The 14,903-nt window shown below is 45.3% G+C and overlaps 1 protein-coding gene across 1 annotated transcript in view; it reads right to left on the bottom strand.

Moving 5' to 3' along the window:
- LOC118587564 (CXADR like membrane protein) overlaps positions 1–12,302 on the bottom strand; it is a 56,410-nt gene extending 44,108 nt beyond the window's left edge. The window contains exon 1 of the mRNA XM_036193596.1: positions 11,777–12,302. Coding sequence (XP_036049489.1) covers positions 11,777–12,302 — 526 coding nt within the window. The remainder of the gene's footprint in view (positions 1–11,776) is intronic.
- Positions 12,303–14,903: the final 2,601 nt, after the last annotated feature.

Below are 14,903 nucleotides of genomic sequence, written 5' to 3'. Positions count from 1 at the left end.
CCCCATCCTCCTACCTCTGGCTCTCAAGTGCTCAGATTACTGGCATGTGACACTGCACCCAGCAGAGTTCTTAAGTCAGCAGCTTGTCAGCAAGAGGTGAGTGAGGACTGTCAATGATGTCTGAATCGTGACTGCACAGAGCAGCCTCGGAGGAAAGGCAGCCCGCAGACCCCGCCTTTGCTTCTAAGTTGGCCTGCTTTGCACTGTGCCTGATCCTTCTAAGTCTGACCTCCTAAACTTCCCTTCTGTGTGGAAGGCGCTGAAACAGAAACTTAGATATCTAAGTATCCCATTCCCTTTTTGAGACAAGGTCTGTGTTGCCTAGGCTGGTTTTAAACTCCTGACCCTTCTACCACTGTCACCTAGGACCTGGGATTATAGAAATGGACCACTGCACTCTGTTTAACTGCCCCCTTTAAAAGCAGATCTCCCACCCCCAGCCCTGAGCCCCAGGCCTCGGCTCATCTCTCTGCTGCACCCTGGTAGATTGCAGTCCCGTGATGGACCGGCTTGTTCCCCGGAAGTACTGTGTCTTCATCCGCTGAACTCCAGCATCAGCTGCTTCTCTCTCCTATGCTCTCCTCTTCTCTGCTTTACTCCCTTTCCCATTCTCTTGTCCGTGTGGATGCATGTCTGTCTCATTCCTTTAGTTTCATCTTAATGGGTCTTGAGAAGAGAAACAGTAAAGCACTTCTGTACAATCCCCTGCCAACTGTAGCAAGCGATTTGGAGGTGCAAGAACATAGGCATCTCCTCTCTTTCGTTTTTTGAGACCGTTTAAAACTTGAATCTGCCTGTGACTCTTTCTCCTCCCATTTCCTGCATGACAGTCATCTTTGCTGAGTTCAGGACCTCGGCTGCCAGATTGCTTGTGGTCGTGCTGCCCACCACAGAGGACAGTCCTTGGGGAGAAGGACAGCTGGTCCTTGTGCTCAGCAGCTCCTGTTGGATCCTGGGTGGCCACACTCAGGCTGGGAACCATTCCTGTTGCAACACCCTCTGCTTAGCGTGAGACAAGAGGAGAAAAAGAAAGAGCTGCTGTTTCCCACCAGGCTCTGCTTCTCCACAGAGCCTGCCTGAGAGAAGATACTGGAAAAATTGAAAGCAAGTCTCAACCAGAATGAGAAAACCGCCAATTACGTTCCCAGTCAGTCTGTCCATTTTTTAAAAATATTTTTGTTGTTTTTGATTTATTTTAAAAAAGACTTATTTATTATGTATACAGTGTTCTGCCTACATATATGCTTGGAGACCACAAGAGGGCACCAGATCTCATTATGGATGGTTGTGAGCCGCCATGTGGTTGCTGGGAATTGAACTCAGGACCCCTAGAAGAACAGCCAGTGCTTTTAACCACTAAGCCATCTCTCCAGCCACCATTTTGTTTTTCTCAAAAGAGGGTCTTGCTATATAGCTCATGCTGGCCTCAAACTGATCATCCTCCTGCCTCACCTTCCCACACTTATTTAATTATAAGACAAGGTCTCACTGTGATGCCCAGGCTAGCCTTGAACTCCTAGGTTCAAATGCTCTTTCTGCCTCAATCTCCTAGACACACGGAGCTACAGAGTTCCTCAACCCATGCCGGGATCTGACCCTTACTCTCCCCAGTGTATTGCCATTTTTACCTAAGAAACCACGGAAGGAAAAATTGTGTGGGTTTCTAAACTTTCCCTTTTCTCTTTCTTCTTTTCCCCTGCAGCTCTCACTTCCTCTTTCCTTTTTTTTCTTTCAATCTAGCTGGCTCTCTGAGCTTAAAGTATTTTTGGTTCAGACTGAGAGAAATGAATGACGGCTTTCGGATGTTTAGGAAGTAAAGAAATCCTCTGGATGAGCCATCACTGCGGTGTAAGCAAAGCCTTGTTCTGCCCAGCACAGCGCTTTCTCAGCTCTCAGCTCTTTTGCTGTGTCTGCAGCTTAGAAACCCTTCTAGAGATGGAGGTCTGCTTAGAAAAAATATTTATTTAAATTTCAGGTTTTTTTCTCTGTGGTCTTTAAAAACCACTATGGTTTTTAGTCTTGTAATCAGCTTTTCTGGGCATATCACATTTGTCTCCAGCTGTGACCTTTCTGGGGCATGAACTCTGCAAAATTCTAGGAGATATCTGATATTTCTGTGCATGAGAGATTGGTGGTAAGGCTTATGAGGGGGTACAGGGATACCCAGGCAAATGTCGCAATGCTTAGCTTAGTTCCCGAATCAGCCAGTGAGTCAGCAACTGGGCCATATATTGCACTTTGAGGGACGCAGGAGCCTGCAGCAGATGGTAACGAGTGAATGGTGAAATCAGTGAGGGAGCAAGACTTCCCTGCAAAGGACCGTGGCATTTCAGAGTGACAGGTGAAGGGCGGCTGTGACTCACAGGCAGGAGTGGGTGCTGGGTGCTTGGTTGGGAGTGAACGGATCAGTCAAGATTGGATTACAAGGGAAAGAGGGAGCTAGGAGGAAAGGGCAAGCCATCTGAGGGGCACTTAGGAAGAGAACCTTTAGAAAAGAAAGGATAGCGCCCCCGGTGTGTGTGTGTGTGTGTGTGTGTGTGTGTGTGTGTGTGTGTGTGTGTATCCCTGGCAATCTGGAACTTTGTCAGTAAACCAGGCTAGCCTTGAACTTAAGAGATCCACCTACCTCTGCTGAGACTAAAGGCAGGTGCCAACCACACCCAGCTCAATTACTTGTTTTAAAATATACAAAGCAGAGAGATGGGTCAGCAAAATGGCTCAGTGGGTGAAGGCATTTGCTGCTAAGCCTGAGGGCCTAAGTATAACCCACATGGTAAAAGAATCAACTCCCACAAATTGTCCTCTGATTGACACAAGTGCACGTAGGCATGCATGTGCTTAGGACACACGGACACACACACACACACACACACACACACACATGAATACAAAATTCATGGGTTTTTTTGTTTTGTTTTGTTTTGAGACAGAGTTTCTTTGTGTAGCCTTGGCTATCCTAAAACCAGGCTGGCCTCGAACTCACAGAGATCTGCCTGCCTCTGCCTCCCAAGTGCTGGCATTAAAGGCGTGTGCCACCACTGCCCGTCTTCATGTGTATTTTTAAAGAAATGCATCCTTGGGGCGGGAGAAATGAATGGCTCAGTGGTTAAGAGTGCTTACTATTCCTGCAGAGGCCTGAAGCCCAGTTCTCAGCATCCATGTCAGGTGGCTCAGGTGGCCCAAGTGGTTCATAACCTCCTGTAACTCTAGTTCCAAGGGGACCTGACACCTCTGACCTCCAAGGGGACCTGCACACATATGCAAACGTCCATAAACAGAGATACACATACACAAAAATGAATGAATGAATGAATGAATAAGAAAGAAAGAAAAAAGAAGGAAATTCATGCTTATGTTATATTATTCTAACCTCTCAGGCAAGGACACTTCTCACATGCACTTTTGTATTTATACAATGCTTGTCATCAATAAGCATTCAATAAATATAAGCTAACCTGATTAATTTTCAGAGGGACATGTAAACTGCCTGAAAAGCTCATCCAAAACCATTAATTATTATATTCATTCATCTCTTCATGAATTAATTACCAGCTTTCTATTCTTGAGGTGGGTTATGAAGGTAATAGCAAAGAAAACAGATCTAGTCTCTTCTATAAAACTTATAATTGAAGAAGATACCTAGGAATAAAAGAAAAATACTTAATTACAAGTATTTAATTATATTGAATAGAATAGATTAAATATAATCAAATATTAGCTGTGTAAATGAGAAATTCTGTATGAGAAAAGCATATAAAATTATGAATATATAATTATTTATTTATTTGGTTTTTCAAGACAGAGTTTCTCTGTGTAGCCCTGGCTGTCCTGGAACTTGCTCTGTAGACCAGGCTGGCCTTGAACTCAGAGAGATCTGCCTGCCCTGCCTTCTGAGTGCTAGGATTGAAGGTGTGCACCACCACCACCACCACCACCACCCAGCATGAGTATATAATTCTATCTTTGAATACAGTGATTATTTTTTTCCCTGTGCTGGGGATTAAAACTTAACAGATGCTGGATAAACGTTAGACCGAGCTACATTCTCAGCCCACCAAGACCTTTTAGTACTATATCTGACACTGTTCCTTTCCAGAATAGACATTTCTTTTCCATAGTGAAGACTAAGCCTTAGCAGAGGGGCAGACAGAACTACTGGGCAGGTATTCTCTCCAACCTTTAGACACAGCTTGACCTGTCAGGAGCTAGACACCAATCCTTTTTGCTTGTTTTAAGATTTATTTAGTTAGTATACAGAAGATGGCACCAGATCTCATTATAGATGGTTGTGAGCCACCATGTGTTTGCTGGGAATTGAACTCCGGACCTCTGGAAGGACAGTCAGTGCTCTTAACCTCTGAGCCATCTCTCCAGCCCTGTTTTTGTTTTTCAAGACAAGGTTTCTCTGTGTAGTTTTTGATGCCCTTTCTGGATTTCGCTCTATAGACCAGGCTGGCTTCAAACTCACAGATCTGCCTGGCTCTGCCTCCCGAGTGCTGGGATTAAAGGCGTGCGCCACCACTATCTGGCCGAAAAATCAATTCTACATGAAGTCTTTCAGAAACAAAAGAGTGGGAACCTTTCTCAGCACATTTCAATCACTGTAACTCTAAGCCTAAAGCCAAAGATACCAGACATAGGAAAAAGAAAGTTTCAGACCATTGTCCCTCATGAACACAGAAACAATTAAAAATTAATATGTTCTGCTCAAGCAGCCGACACTGAGTGACACTTAGGATCACGTGAGTTTCACCCTCAGAGTCCAAACTTGCTCTATCCAAACCCAAACCCAAAACAAGACAATAAAACCTGATCATTAGAATTCCCCACATTTGTGGACTAAAGGAGAAAAGCCACAGTTTCTCAGAACATGAAAATGCATGTAACAGCTAGGGTGGCACACATCTTTAATCTCAGCACTCAGGAGGCAGAAGTCAGCTGATCTCTGTGAGCTTGAGACCAGCCTGGGTTACATAACAAATTCCAGGCAGTCCTGTCTCAAAACTAAAATAAAAGAAAGAAAAGAAGGAAGAAAGAAAGAAAAAGCATTTAACAAATGCAAGATATGATCATTATCTTTAAAAAACTTTTCAGGGGCTGGAGACAAGGCTTACAGTTTAATAGACCACCTGTTCCTCCCGAGGACCCGAGTTTGGTTCCCAGCACCTACACTGAGTGATTCCAAACCATCTCTAACTCTAACTCCATGTGATCCAACATCCTCTTCTGGAATCCAAGGGCACCTGCACTCATGTATACATACCCACACAGACATACATACAAATACATAATAAAACAAAATAAAATAAAATAAATCTTAAAAAAAAAAAAACCTAGTAAACCAGGAAAGGCATTTCTTAAAAGCAAACAATAAAATGGGCAGAAAAATGAAAAAAAATTAAGTTTAATAATTATCAATATGATATTGAATCATAAAAATTCGATCTTTTGAAAACACCAAATCTTCAGGTGTACCGGAATGGCAAGACCCCTCATGGACTGTCCACGCTGATGACTAGCTTATGGAGCACTTGGTAAAACCTCCAGGAATATTACTTAATCCTCACAACAACCCTATGAGATAGGTAAGCCTTTATTCCCATTTTACAGACAATAATACTAAGGTGTAGAGAAGAAAAACTGGCTAAACAGACATGGCTGGATGGTATAGCCTGTATTTTAATAGAAGATCTGTGTCACTTGGAGCCGGGGTCCCCAGCTGTGCAGTACTCCTTGTTAGCCAACCATATTACCTTGTCACCTAGACAGCTGAGTGGCAAGCATGCAAGTTAATAAATAGTAAAGCAGGGATGTGAACCCAGAACCCAGTCTCTTCCTCCCAAGGCACTGTCTTTGCTTTTAGAAGCTGTTGCTTTCCCATCGAATCCTCCTACCCTCCTTTTAACCAAACACTCATTTTTCTTTCTTGGAACTTCCAGCCCTGAAATACTAGAGAAATAAATATAACTCATAGAGCCAAGGGCTGGATTTCATCTCCTGCCATGTTTAGCATTCAAAACCACTAAGCCACAGGGGCGCTTACCCACTCTAAGAAAAGAGCCTCCTAAAGCAGGATTGGGTGTAATTCTCTCTTCCTAGGAATGTAGACTGGCTGAAGGACTAAATAAAGGGAAGAGAAGGTGAGAGTAGACAGGGACTGGAAGGTCTTCACAGCATGGTTCTTCTCTCGGGAAAGTGAAACTCTGGGCTCTGTGCCAGAGCGGTCCTGGGATGTAGTCTGTTTTCTTGTGGACAAGGGTCAGTTCCTATCACCTTCACTCACAGTCACCAGGGAGACCCTTCTAACTTCCTGGGAAGTGGACCCTTGGGAACCAACACTCCAGAGTTCTACCCTGCTCTCTGGGCAGGGTTTGGCAAAATTAAAAGGGAAGCAAAATTCTTTATCATCCCAGCCTGTGAGTTCAGAAGAAAACTGGGGGCTGTAGAAGAAGGTTCAGCTGGTAACGTGCTTGCCTTGTTAAGCGCGAGGACCTGAGTCTGGTCCTCCAAAGTAGCAAAGTAGCAGGGTGTGGTGGTGCCTAGCTGTAAACTGATAAGGGCTGGTAGAAACAGGTGAGTCCCTAGTGCAACCTACTTGGTGAGTTCTAGTCCAGCAGGAGACTCTATCTCAAACAAAAACCTATGCAGGCACTAGAGGAATAACACCCCAAATGGACCTCTGGCCTCCACAGACTCTTGCATACACATGAACATGAGGGGCAAGCAGGAGGGGCAGAGACAAAGACGGAGAGAGGAAAAATGGAATTGACTAGACAAGTCAAGAGAAAGAAGAAAAGTCTCCTCCACCTTTTTTTTTGGTTACACTGGCTGATGTGTCTGAAGTGTTGGAGAGAATAGCACCTTGGACACACCACGGCTAGCTGTACCATTCTGTCTCCAGCATTAGGCAGTGCATGCAGAATGAGCATCCTGAAATGAGCGTCGAGCTGTTGAAAAGGGACGGGAAATGTTCACCAGTCTAAAACCTCACAGGAAGCTGCTTCTAAACATGGTCAGGTGCCTGGATGTGTATATATTTATACACAGTGTAAACGGTGCGGGAACATCTTTGTTTTCCTTCCCCAGATGAATTTCAAAAATATTGTGCGTCACTCCAAAGTAGATCATTTGAGGCTGCCCTTTCCATCCCCTGGAATAATTTCAAGTCTTAGATCTTTGTTCTTCTCCCTCCAAGGTAAAGGGTATAGAAAGTTCACTTTCCCCGTGAGTTCCAACAAGAGAAATATTTCCCAGAAGCCACAGGGGTTGAGGAAAAAAAATATGGGAAAGAGTATTTTGAGTCTTGTAGGTGATTTTGAAATACTTCTTAGTTTAATTGTATGCATTTAAGATTAGGAACAGCTGGGCACGGTGGCACACGCTGCACTCAGGAGACAGATAAAGTTGAGAGGATCAGGAAGGCAAGGTCAGCTTTCCCTATGCAGGGAGTTCAAGGTTAGGCTGGGCTACATGACAGCCTGTTTCAACACACACAGTCACAGATACACATACATACATACACACAAAAATTAATAAAAAAAAATCAAGAGGCAGGGGGATCTTTGTGAGTTAGAGGCTAGCCTGGTCTATAGAGAGAGTTCCAGGACAGTCAGAGGTACACAGAGAAACCCTGTCTCAAAAATCAAGGAACCTACCGAACAAAAAAATGAAAACATTGATAGACCCCAGTGTGACCAATGATTTTCCGAGCTGGCTGTGGTCAACTGAAGTCTGGACTGCCATTTACTAAGAGCCAACATTGACTGAAGCCTGTTTAATAAGTGCCAATGAACAGAAGGGCATGGCAGTCATAAGATTAAGTATAAGAACACTGTTTGAAGCGCAGAGCATTGGATTCATACAAAACAGCTTCTTGACTTATAATAGGGCTATATTCTGACAAATTATCACATCAATTGAAAACATTAGAAATGTCTAGTGCATCTAACCTACAGAACATGAGAGCACAGTAACAGTGGATTAGAGAGGGGCAGCTTTTTCTCATCACAGTTGTGTGGCTGACTGGGACTGGGGCTGCCTGCAACACCTCAGAGTCATGACAGAGGACAGGTCATCTTTTTCACAGCCCTGGGGAAAAAACAGGCGCAAAGTAGGATTTCTACTGAGTTTGTGTTCCCTAAGTCAAAAACCCTAAGTTGATCCATTGTTAAGTTACAGACCAACTGTACAACTTAACTATTCTATGAAAGTGTGGCAAGGAAAAAAAAGCGAGACCTGGACATGGTGGCACATGCCTATAATCTCAGCACTTAGGAGGTGAAGCAGGAGGATCAGAGTTCACGGTCATTCTTGGTTAGTTAATGAGTTTGAGGCCAATGTGAGTGAGCTACATAAGACTCTGTTTGTGGGGGGTGGGGGAGAAAAGAAAGAATTACAGGGTTTCTAGATGTAGCTCAACAGTAGAATGCTTGCCTACCATGCATGAAAGCCCTGAATTCAAGTCCCTCCCTGTACCACCACACACACACACACACACACACACACACACACACACACACACACACACCAAACAAACAAACAATACCTGCAAAATTAAGGCAGTGAGATATCTCAGTGGGTATAGGTCTGGAGTCCTGAGTTCAAGCCATCCCTAGAAACTACATAAAGGTGTAAGGAGACAACCAGTTCCACAGAATTGTCCTCTGACCTGCATGTGTGTGGCATGGCATTCATTCAGGTACATACTCACACTTATACAATAAATAAACAAACAAACAAACAAACACATTTTAAAATTTATTTTTTTATATTTATTGGGGTTTTGCCTGCATGTATGTCTGTGTGATGGTGCCAGATCCCCTGAAACTGGAGTTACAGACCATTGTGAGCTGCCATGGGGGTGCTGGGAATCAAACCCAGGTCTTTTGGAAGAATAGCCAGTGCTCTTAACCATGGAGCCATCTGTCCAGCCTCTTCAGACACATACATTTTAAAAAAGAAGCAAGGAGCCAGGATGGCTGTGGTGCATGCCTTTAATGCCAGCACTCGGGAGGCAGAGCCAAGCAGATCTCTGTGAGTTTGAGGCCAGCCTGGTCTACAGAGCGAGATCCAGGACAGGCTCCAAAGCTACACAGAGCAACCCTGTCTCAAAAAACAAAAGACAAAAACAAAAAAAAAAAACCACAAACAAACAAACAAACCAAAAAGCAGGGTTGAACCTAGGTGCTGGGCAGAGCTTCTGTTAATAGTAATAATGAGTTATGATTTCTAAGTCTTTAGGTCAGTTCTTCACCCAGGCCACTTTGTGGGTGCATAGGAGCCCTATTAAGGACTCACAAATGAATGGTTACTTTGGGAACTGACAAAGGAAAGCTATTTGGGGTCCACATAGACGTAGCTAGTTCCTAAATAACAGTTCCTCCAATATTTCCTAATTCTTTGATTCCCTAGGTCATAATTACTCACTAAAGCAATCCTAGAGTTCTTTTGGTAACCTGGGAAATATGTTTTTGGAAAGATGAGACATTTCCGATGACTTCGTTAGAGGATGGACAGGATGTTATGACTAGAAATCTGGCTGAAAGGTAGCACAGGGCCAGATGTGTGTGGTGACAAACTTTCCCCTTGACTGAGCCGTGGTCAGAAGCTTCCAAGTCCTCCTTTTGTTTCTTCTCAACCCTGGGTGCCAGGTTGGCTCACTTACTTCGGCAAGAATCTTCCCGAGTCACTTCAGTGACCCAGCCCACTCTGGATCTCATTATCCATTGTAGTCACTTCAGTGACCCAGCCCACTCTGGATCTCATTATCCATTGTACCGGTCTACTCTTAAGAAATCCCTTGTCAGTCAGTTTTAGCAAAGAATTGCGCCGTTCTTAAAGTTTCCACCCTCCGATCTCCCCTCCCTGCTTCATGGCTGTGAATCCTTGCTTGGTTTCCTTCTTGTTTTTGTAGTTGATGTCCATCTCTCTCCCTTCCTACAAACCCCACTGTAATGACCACCAATAGGACTTTAGGACATACTGCTCCAAAAGATGACACTTTGGCACACTGACTATTTTAAGCTGAAATGATGTAAGGAAAAAGCACAAGGCCCCTGTGATCTTCCCCTGTGACAGGTCCTGAGAGAGTTTTCCTCCCTAACCAGAGGAGAAAGGACTGGGGGATCAGTCGCAGACAACAGCCTCACTCAGCCTGACCTTCCTGTTCATTCCCTTCTCTCCATGACTTTCCACTCCTCATTAAGTCCACTATAAAAACACTCGGGTTGAATCATTTCTTCGAGTCTTCATTTCCTTACCAATGTTCTGATGTCAGAGAAGACATTAAATTTATATGCTTTTCTCTTGATCATCTGTCTTTTGTTACAGGGACCTGACCTGGCTGGAAACCTGGAGGGGTAGAAGGAAAGCTTTTTGTTTTCTTCTGTTCTTTGAAAAGAGTCATCCTTTCCACCTCCAACAAGGGTTACAGATGGTTTTTTTCTTTTGCAATAACATACCGAGGGGATTAGGTCATTCTTGGTACACAGGCCAAGGGCAGCCAATGAGGATTTAAGGCAGGAGTGCTTTATGTTTCAGGCTGAAAAGCCAGCATGTGAGCTGTTAGGGGTGTCACAGATGCTACCCAGGGCAGGTTTGGTGTCTTGGAGACCAGCTGCACTATATCCAAGGGTGACATTGAACAGTAAACCGTTTTTGAGCCTGTGGAATCTTCTTTGTTTTAATTATCTCAACAACAATAAAAGACCTGGGAAGATGATGAAACACCTTTGCAATGTTCATATAGATATTCTAAAAAATAAGTTATGCCTGGGGCTGGAGACATGGCTCAGTGGGTAAGTGCACTTGCTTCTCTGGCAGAGGACAGTTCCTAGCACCCACTTTGGGTGGCTCACAATCACCTGTGACCACATATTCAGGGCTCCAATGGCTTCTCCTGGTCTTTGTGGGCACCTCTAGACACACACACACAGATCACACACACACACACACACACACACACACACACACACACACACAAATCACATGAACCTTCAAAAAATTTCTGTTGTCCCTGTAAAAATGCCAACCCTGCTTTATCAATGGCTCTTTACTATAGGTGTTGTGGTCAAGGCTGGAGACCCACAGTGAATGTCCCAGACAGAGCAGACCCTGGCTCCTCGCTAAGCATGTTTTTCCTTTCTTAGCCCACTCCCTCCATACTAGACCAAATCCTGAACATGCTTTCTCCAACATCCTGAGCTTTCTCCCTTTCTCTCATTTCCATTCCTAACTTAAAAGGCCTTTTCTCCATCTCCCTCCTCCCTTTCAGCTTACCTGCCTGGTTTTCTCTCTCAAGATTTAATAAAATTGTCCTCGAGCTTCCTTCCGAGTCCGTTTTAAAATTCTTTTATTAATGAGACTAAGAACGCAAAGGGAGACCTCCGTTTCCCAGGCAACAGATATTTCAGGACCACAAACCAGGTACGAGAATGTGAAAGATGATTGCCCGCCGTAGATTTCTACTTCCAGTGTAACATTCCACGGCTGCAGCCCAGGTGACTGCTTTCAAGAAATAATGTGTGCAACCGAAGCCCAAAGGGTTATTTTAGTAACTTACAGTAAATGGACCCGGTTTACAGGCTGGTGAACAGCTTTTGGCTCCCAGGGTGACAGGCGGCCAACGTTGGGCTGTCAGGCTTTGTCCTCCTCCCAAACCGAGTAAGCCAACCATCAGTGTCCACCTCCCGGAGCCCCATGTGCGTTTCTATTCAAACCCTCCTCCTCTAGAAAACCAAGCTAGAAAGCTCACTTTCCATAGTTCACAAAATTGTACCCCACTCAGAGGAAGGAACGGAGAGAGGGCCCCGGGTGATAGACAGGCTGGGGAGATGGCCATCTGCTAAGAACCAGCGGTCTCTCCAGGGACCCGCTAGGGTCATCTGCTGGGTGTTTGCTTTGGCCAGCATCTGCAAAGAGGGCGCGGGGTCGGCTCTCCCCGGAGACCCAGAGCGCAGCAGCCCGGCTTCCCCACGCTGCCTGTAGCCTGCTGCTCCGGGCTGCCTGGCCACCGCTGCAGTTTTATAGACCAGCAAGGCGGAGCCCAGAGCCACCCGCGAGGGCGGCCACCCCGGCTGGGCTAGGCTCCTCCCAAACAAAGAAGTCGCAGAGCCGCAGGGCTTCTGCGCGGGGCGGAAGGCGCCAGGCTGGGTGATTGAAACCACATGTGCCGGAGGTCTGCGACAGCTGGGGGCAGACACCAGGGACCGGCGGCGGCGGCTGCTGATGTGGCCTCTTGCATTTCTTTTGTCCCTTGGGTTTCTAGCTAGACCCTCTGAGCGCACTAGATAGACCACAAGCATTCTGGCAGAACTCCTTCCCCATAACAAAATGGTTAGAAACCTCCAAGGCCCCGGGGTCTCTGATTTCAGGTAGCCAGGGTAGCACCAAGCTGTGAAAGAGGCCCCAATTCTCCTCCCAGGACACAGCAAAAGGGATGAATTTTACATGTGGTTCTGAAGTACGTTAATCGAGGTTAGCCACTCACGTACGCACGCACGTTCACGTGCACACACGTTAAGCCTTTTTGAAGGTTTCAAACTCATAGGACAAATTCATTGTTGTTTTTGTTATAAGACTTTGAGGCCTTCCTTGACCAACACCCTTCAAGCCTATCAGATAAGTGTAGCCTTGGCTGCCCTGGAACTCTTTGTAGACCAGACTGGCCTCAAACTCAGAAATATGCCTCTCGGAGTACTGGAATTAAAGGTGTGAACCACTGCTGCCTGGTAAATCTTTTTTAGATTTTTATGTGTATGAATATTTTGCCTGCATGTATATCTGTGCACCACATTTGTGCTTGGTGCCCAAGGAGGTGATAAGCCTCCATGTAGGATCTGGGAATTGTACCTGGGTCCTACGCAACAAGAAGTGCTCTTAACCACTGAGCCAACTCTCCAGCCCATAACTGTTATTACTTTTATGAACACTTTCTACACTTACTCTGTATGGTCTATTAGGTTTCAAACCTGGGACAAGTGCCTATTTACCAAAGTGCACCCTGGCCCCCAGGTTCTCCCTGCATCCTTCAGTCCCTACCAGTTATGCCCCCTGAAATGCCTTCGAGCTGGCATACCCCCCCCCCCATACTATACTCCCCCTTCCTCTTCCCCTCTCCTCATGGCTCAGGGGCATGTCCACTCTGGACTTTCCCAGACGTCCCTGCCTCTGGCTATGCTCTCCCATATATCTCTGCCACACTTTTCTCCTCCACCATACCCGGGGGCGGTCATGTTTCTTTCTTTTTCTTTCTCTGTTTTTCATTCCGTCACAAGTTCCTATGTATGCACTCAGATGAAAGCCAGCCTGTAAGTTTAACTAAATGGGCATCAGTAAATGTGCTGTTTGCACCTCACACCAATTCATAGTAAATTTTAAAAATACTTATTTTTATTTTTGCCTGTATGCGTACATGCACACGTATCATGTGCGTGCCTCTTGGACGTCAGAAGAGGGGGTCAAAGGCCCTGCATTTGCAGTTACAGATGGCCATGAGCACCCTGAGGGTGCTGAGAACTGACTCTGGATACTCTGCAAGAGCAGCAAATGCTGTTAACTACAGAGTCTTCTCTCTAGCCCCCGTTTTTGAGAGATTCTGAATGCATTTCGACACTGTAATAAGGACTTTTGACTCTGTGATGGAGTTTTTCATTTATCATGAGAAGGAGGGGCAGATGGGATAGAGGATGAGCTATGGGGTCTCTATGGGACCAAAATAGCAATACCTCTTTCCACTCAGCCCCACTCAGAAGGAATCACCTCAGGGAAGAGGTTCAGAAAGTGATTGTACTATCAGATGTCAAAAATAAAAGAATGCAGGCCGACAGTAACTTAGAGGGCCTAGGTCCTACATTTGGCTTTGCTATTTGGCAGCTTGTACAGTCTTGTGATCAATTCTCCCTTTTAGGGAATCGATTTCCACATCTTCAGTTCAGAGGGAGTGGGAACAATCTACAGGCAAGCTTCCAGAGTCCTGGGAATCGCGAGAGTAACCAGGTAGGAACAGCTGGGGAAGATGTTCGTGAAAAGATGGATTTTCTTTTCTCTCTCTCTCTTTTCTTTTATCCTTTTCTCTTCTCATCTCTTCTTTGAAAGAGCATATCATTGTAGCCTAGGCTATCTTCAAACTTACTATATAGCTGAGGATAGCACTGAACCCTCATGGATCACTTTTTTAAAACAAGCTGAGCTGGCTAGTTTTAGATCAATTTGACACAAGCCAGCGGGGAGCCTCAGTTGAGAAAATGCCTCCATTAGATTGGGCTGCAGGCAAGTTTGTAGGACATTTTCTTAATTAGCGATTGATGAGGGAGGGCCCAGATGTGACAGGGTCCAGCCCACGGTGGGTGATGCCATCCCTGGGCTGGTGGTTCTGGATTATATAAGAAAGCAGGCTGAGCAAGCCATGGGGAGCAAGCCAATAAGTAGCACCCCTCCATGGCCTCTGCATCAGCTCCTGCCTCCAGGTTTCTAACCTGTTTGAGTTCCTTCTCTGGCTTCCTCCACTGATGGACTATGATGTGGAAATATAAGCCAAATAAACCCTTTCTTCCTCATCTTGCTTTGGGTCATGGTGTTTCATCACAGCAATCTCAATCCTACATAAGACCCAGCAGCCTGCTATAGCACATGTATCCATGATTTCCTTTCCTCACTGGTGCCCCTGCGTAGGTGCAGGGGAGACACATCAAGAAACAAGTGGAGGGGGTTGGAGAGATGGATAAGTGATTAAGAGTATCAGAGCTCTGCTGTAAATATGTGTCACTCTCATTGGCTGATAAATAAAGCTGTTTTGGCCAATAGGCAGTGCACATCTATGTATGCAGGTGAAACACTCATACACACACAATAAAAATAAGTCTTCTGAAGCCAGTGGGTGCTCTACACTGTCCCTTCTGTGAGCC

Source organism: Onychomys torridus, chromosome 7, assembly GCF_903995425.1.
Source record: "Onychomys torridus chromosome 7, mOncTor1.1, whole genome shotgun sequence".
NCBI classification, from domain to species: Eukaryota; Metazoa; Chordata; class Mammalia; order Rodentia; family Cricetidae; genus Onychomys; species Onychomys torridus.
Note: the sequence above shows the minus strand (reverse complement) of the source record. Positions and strands in the feature narration are given on the sequence as shown.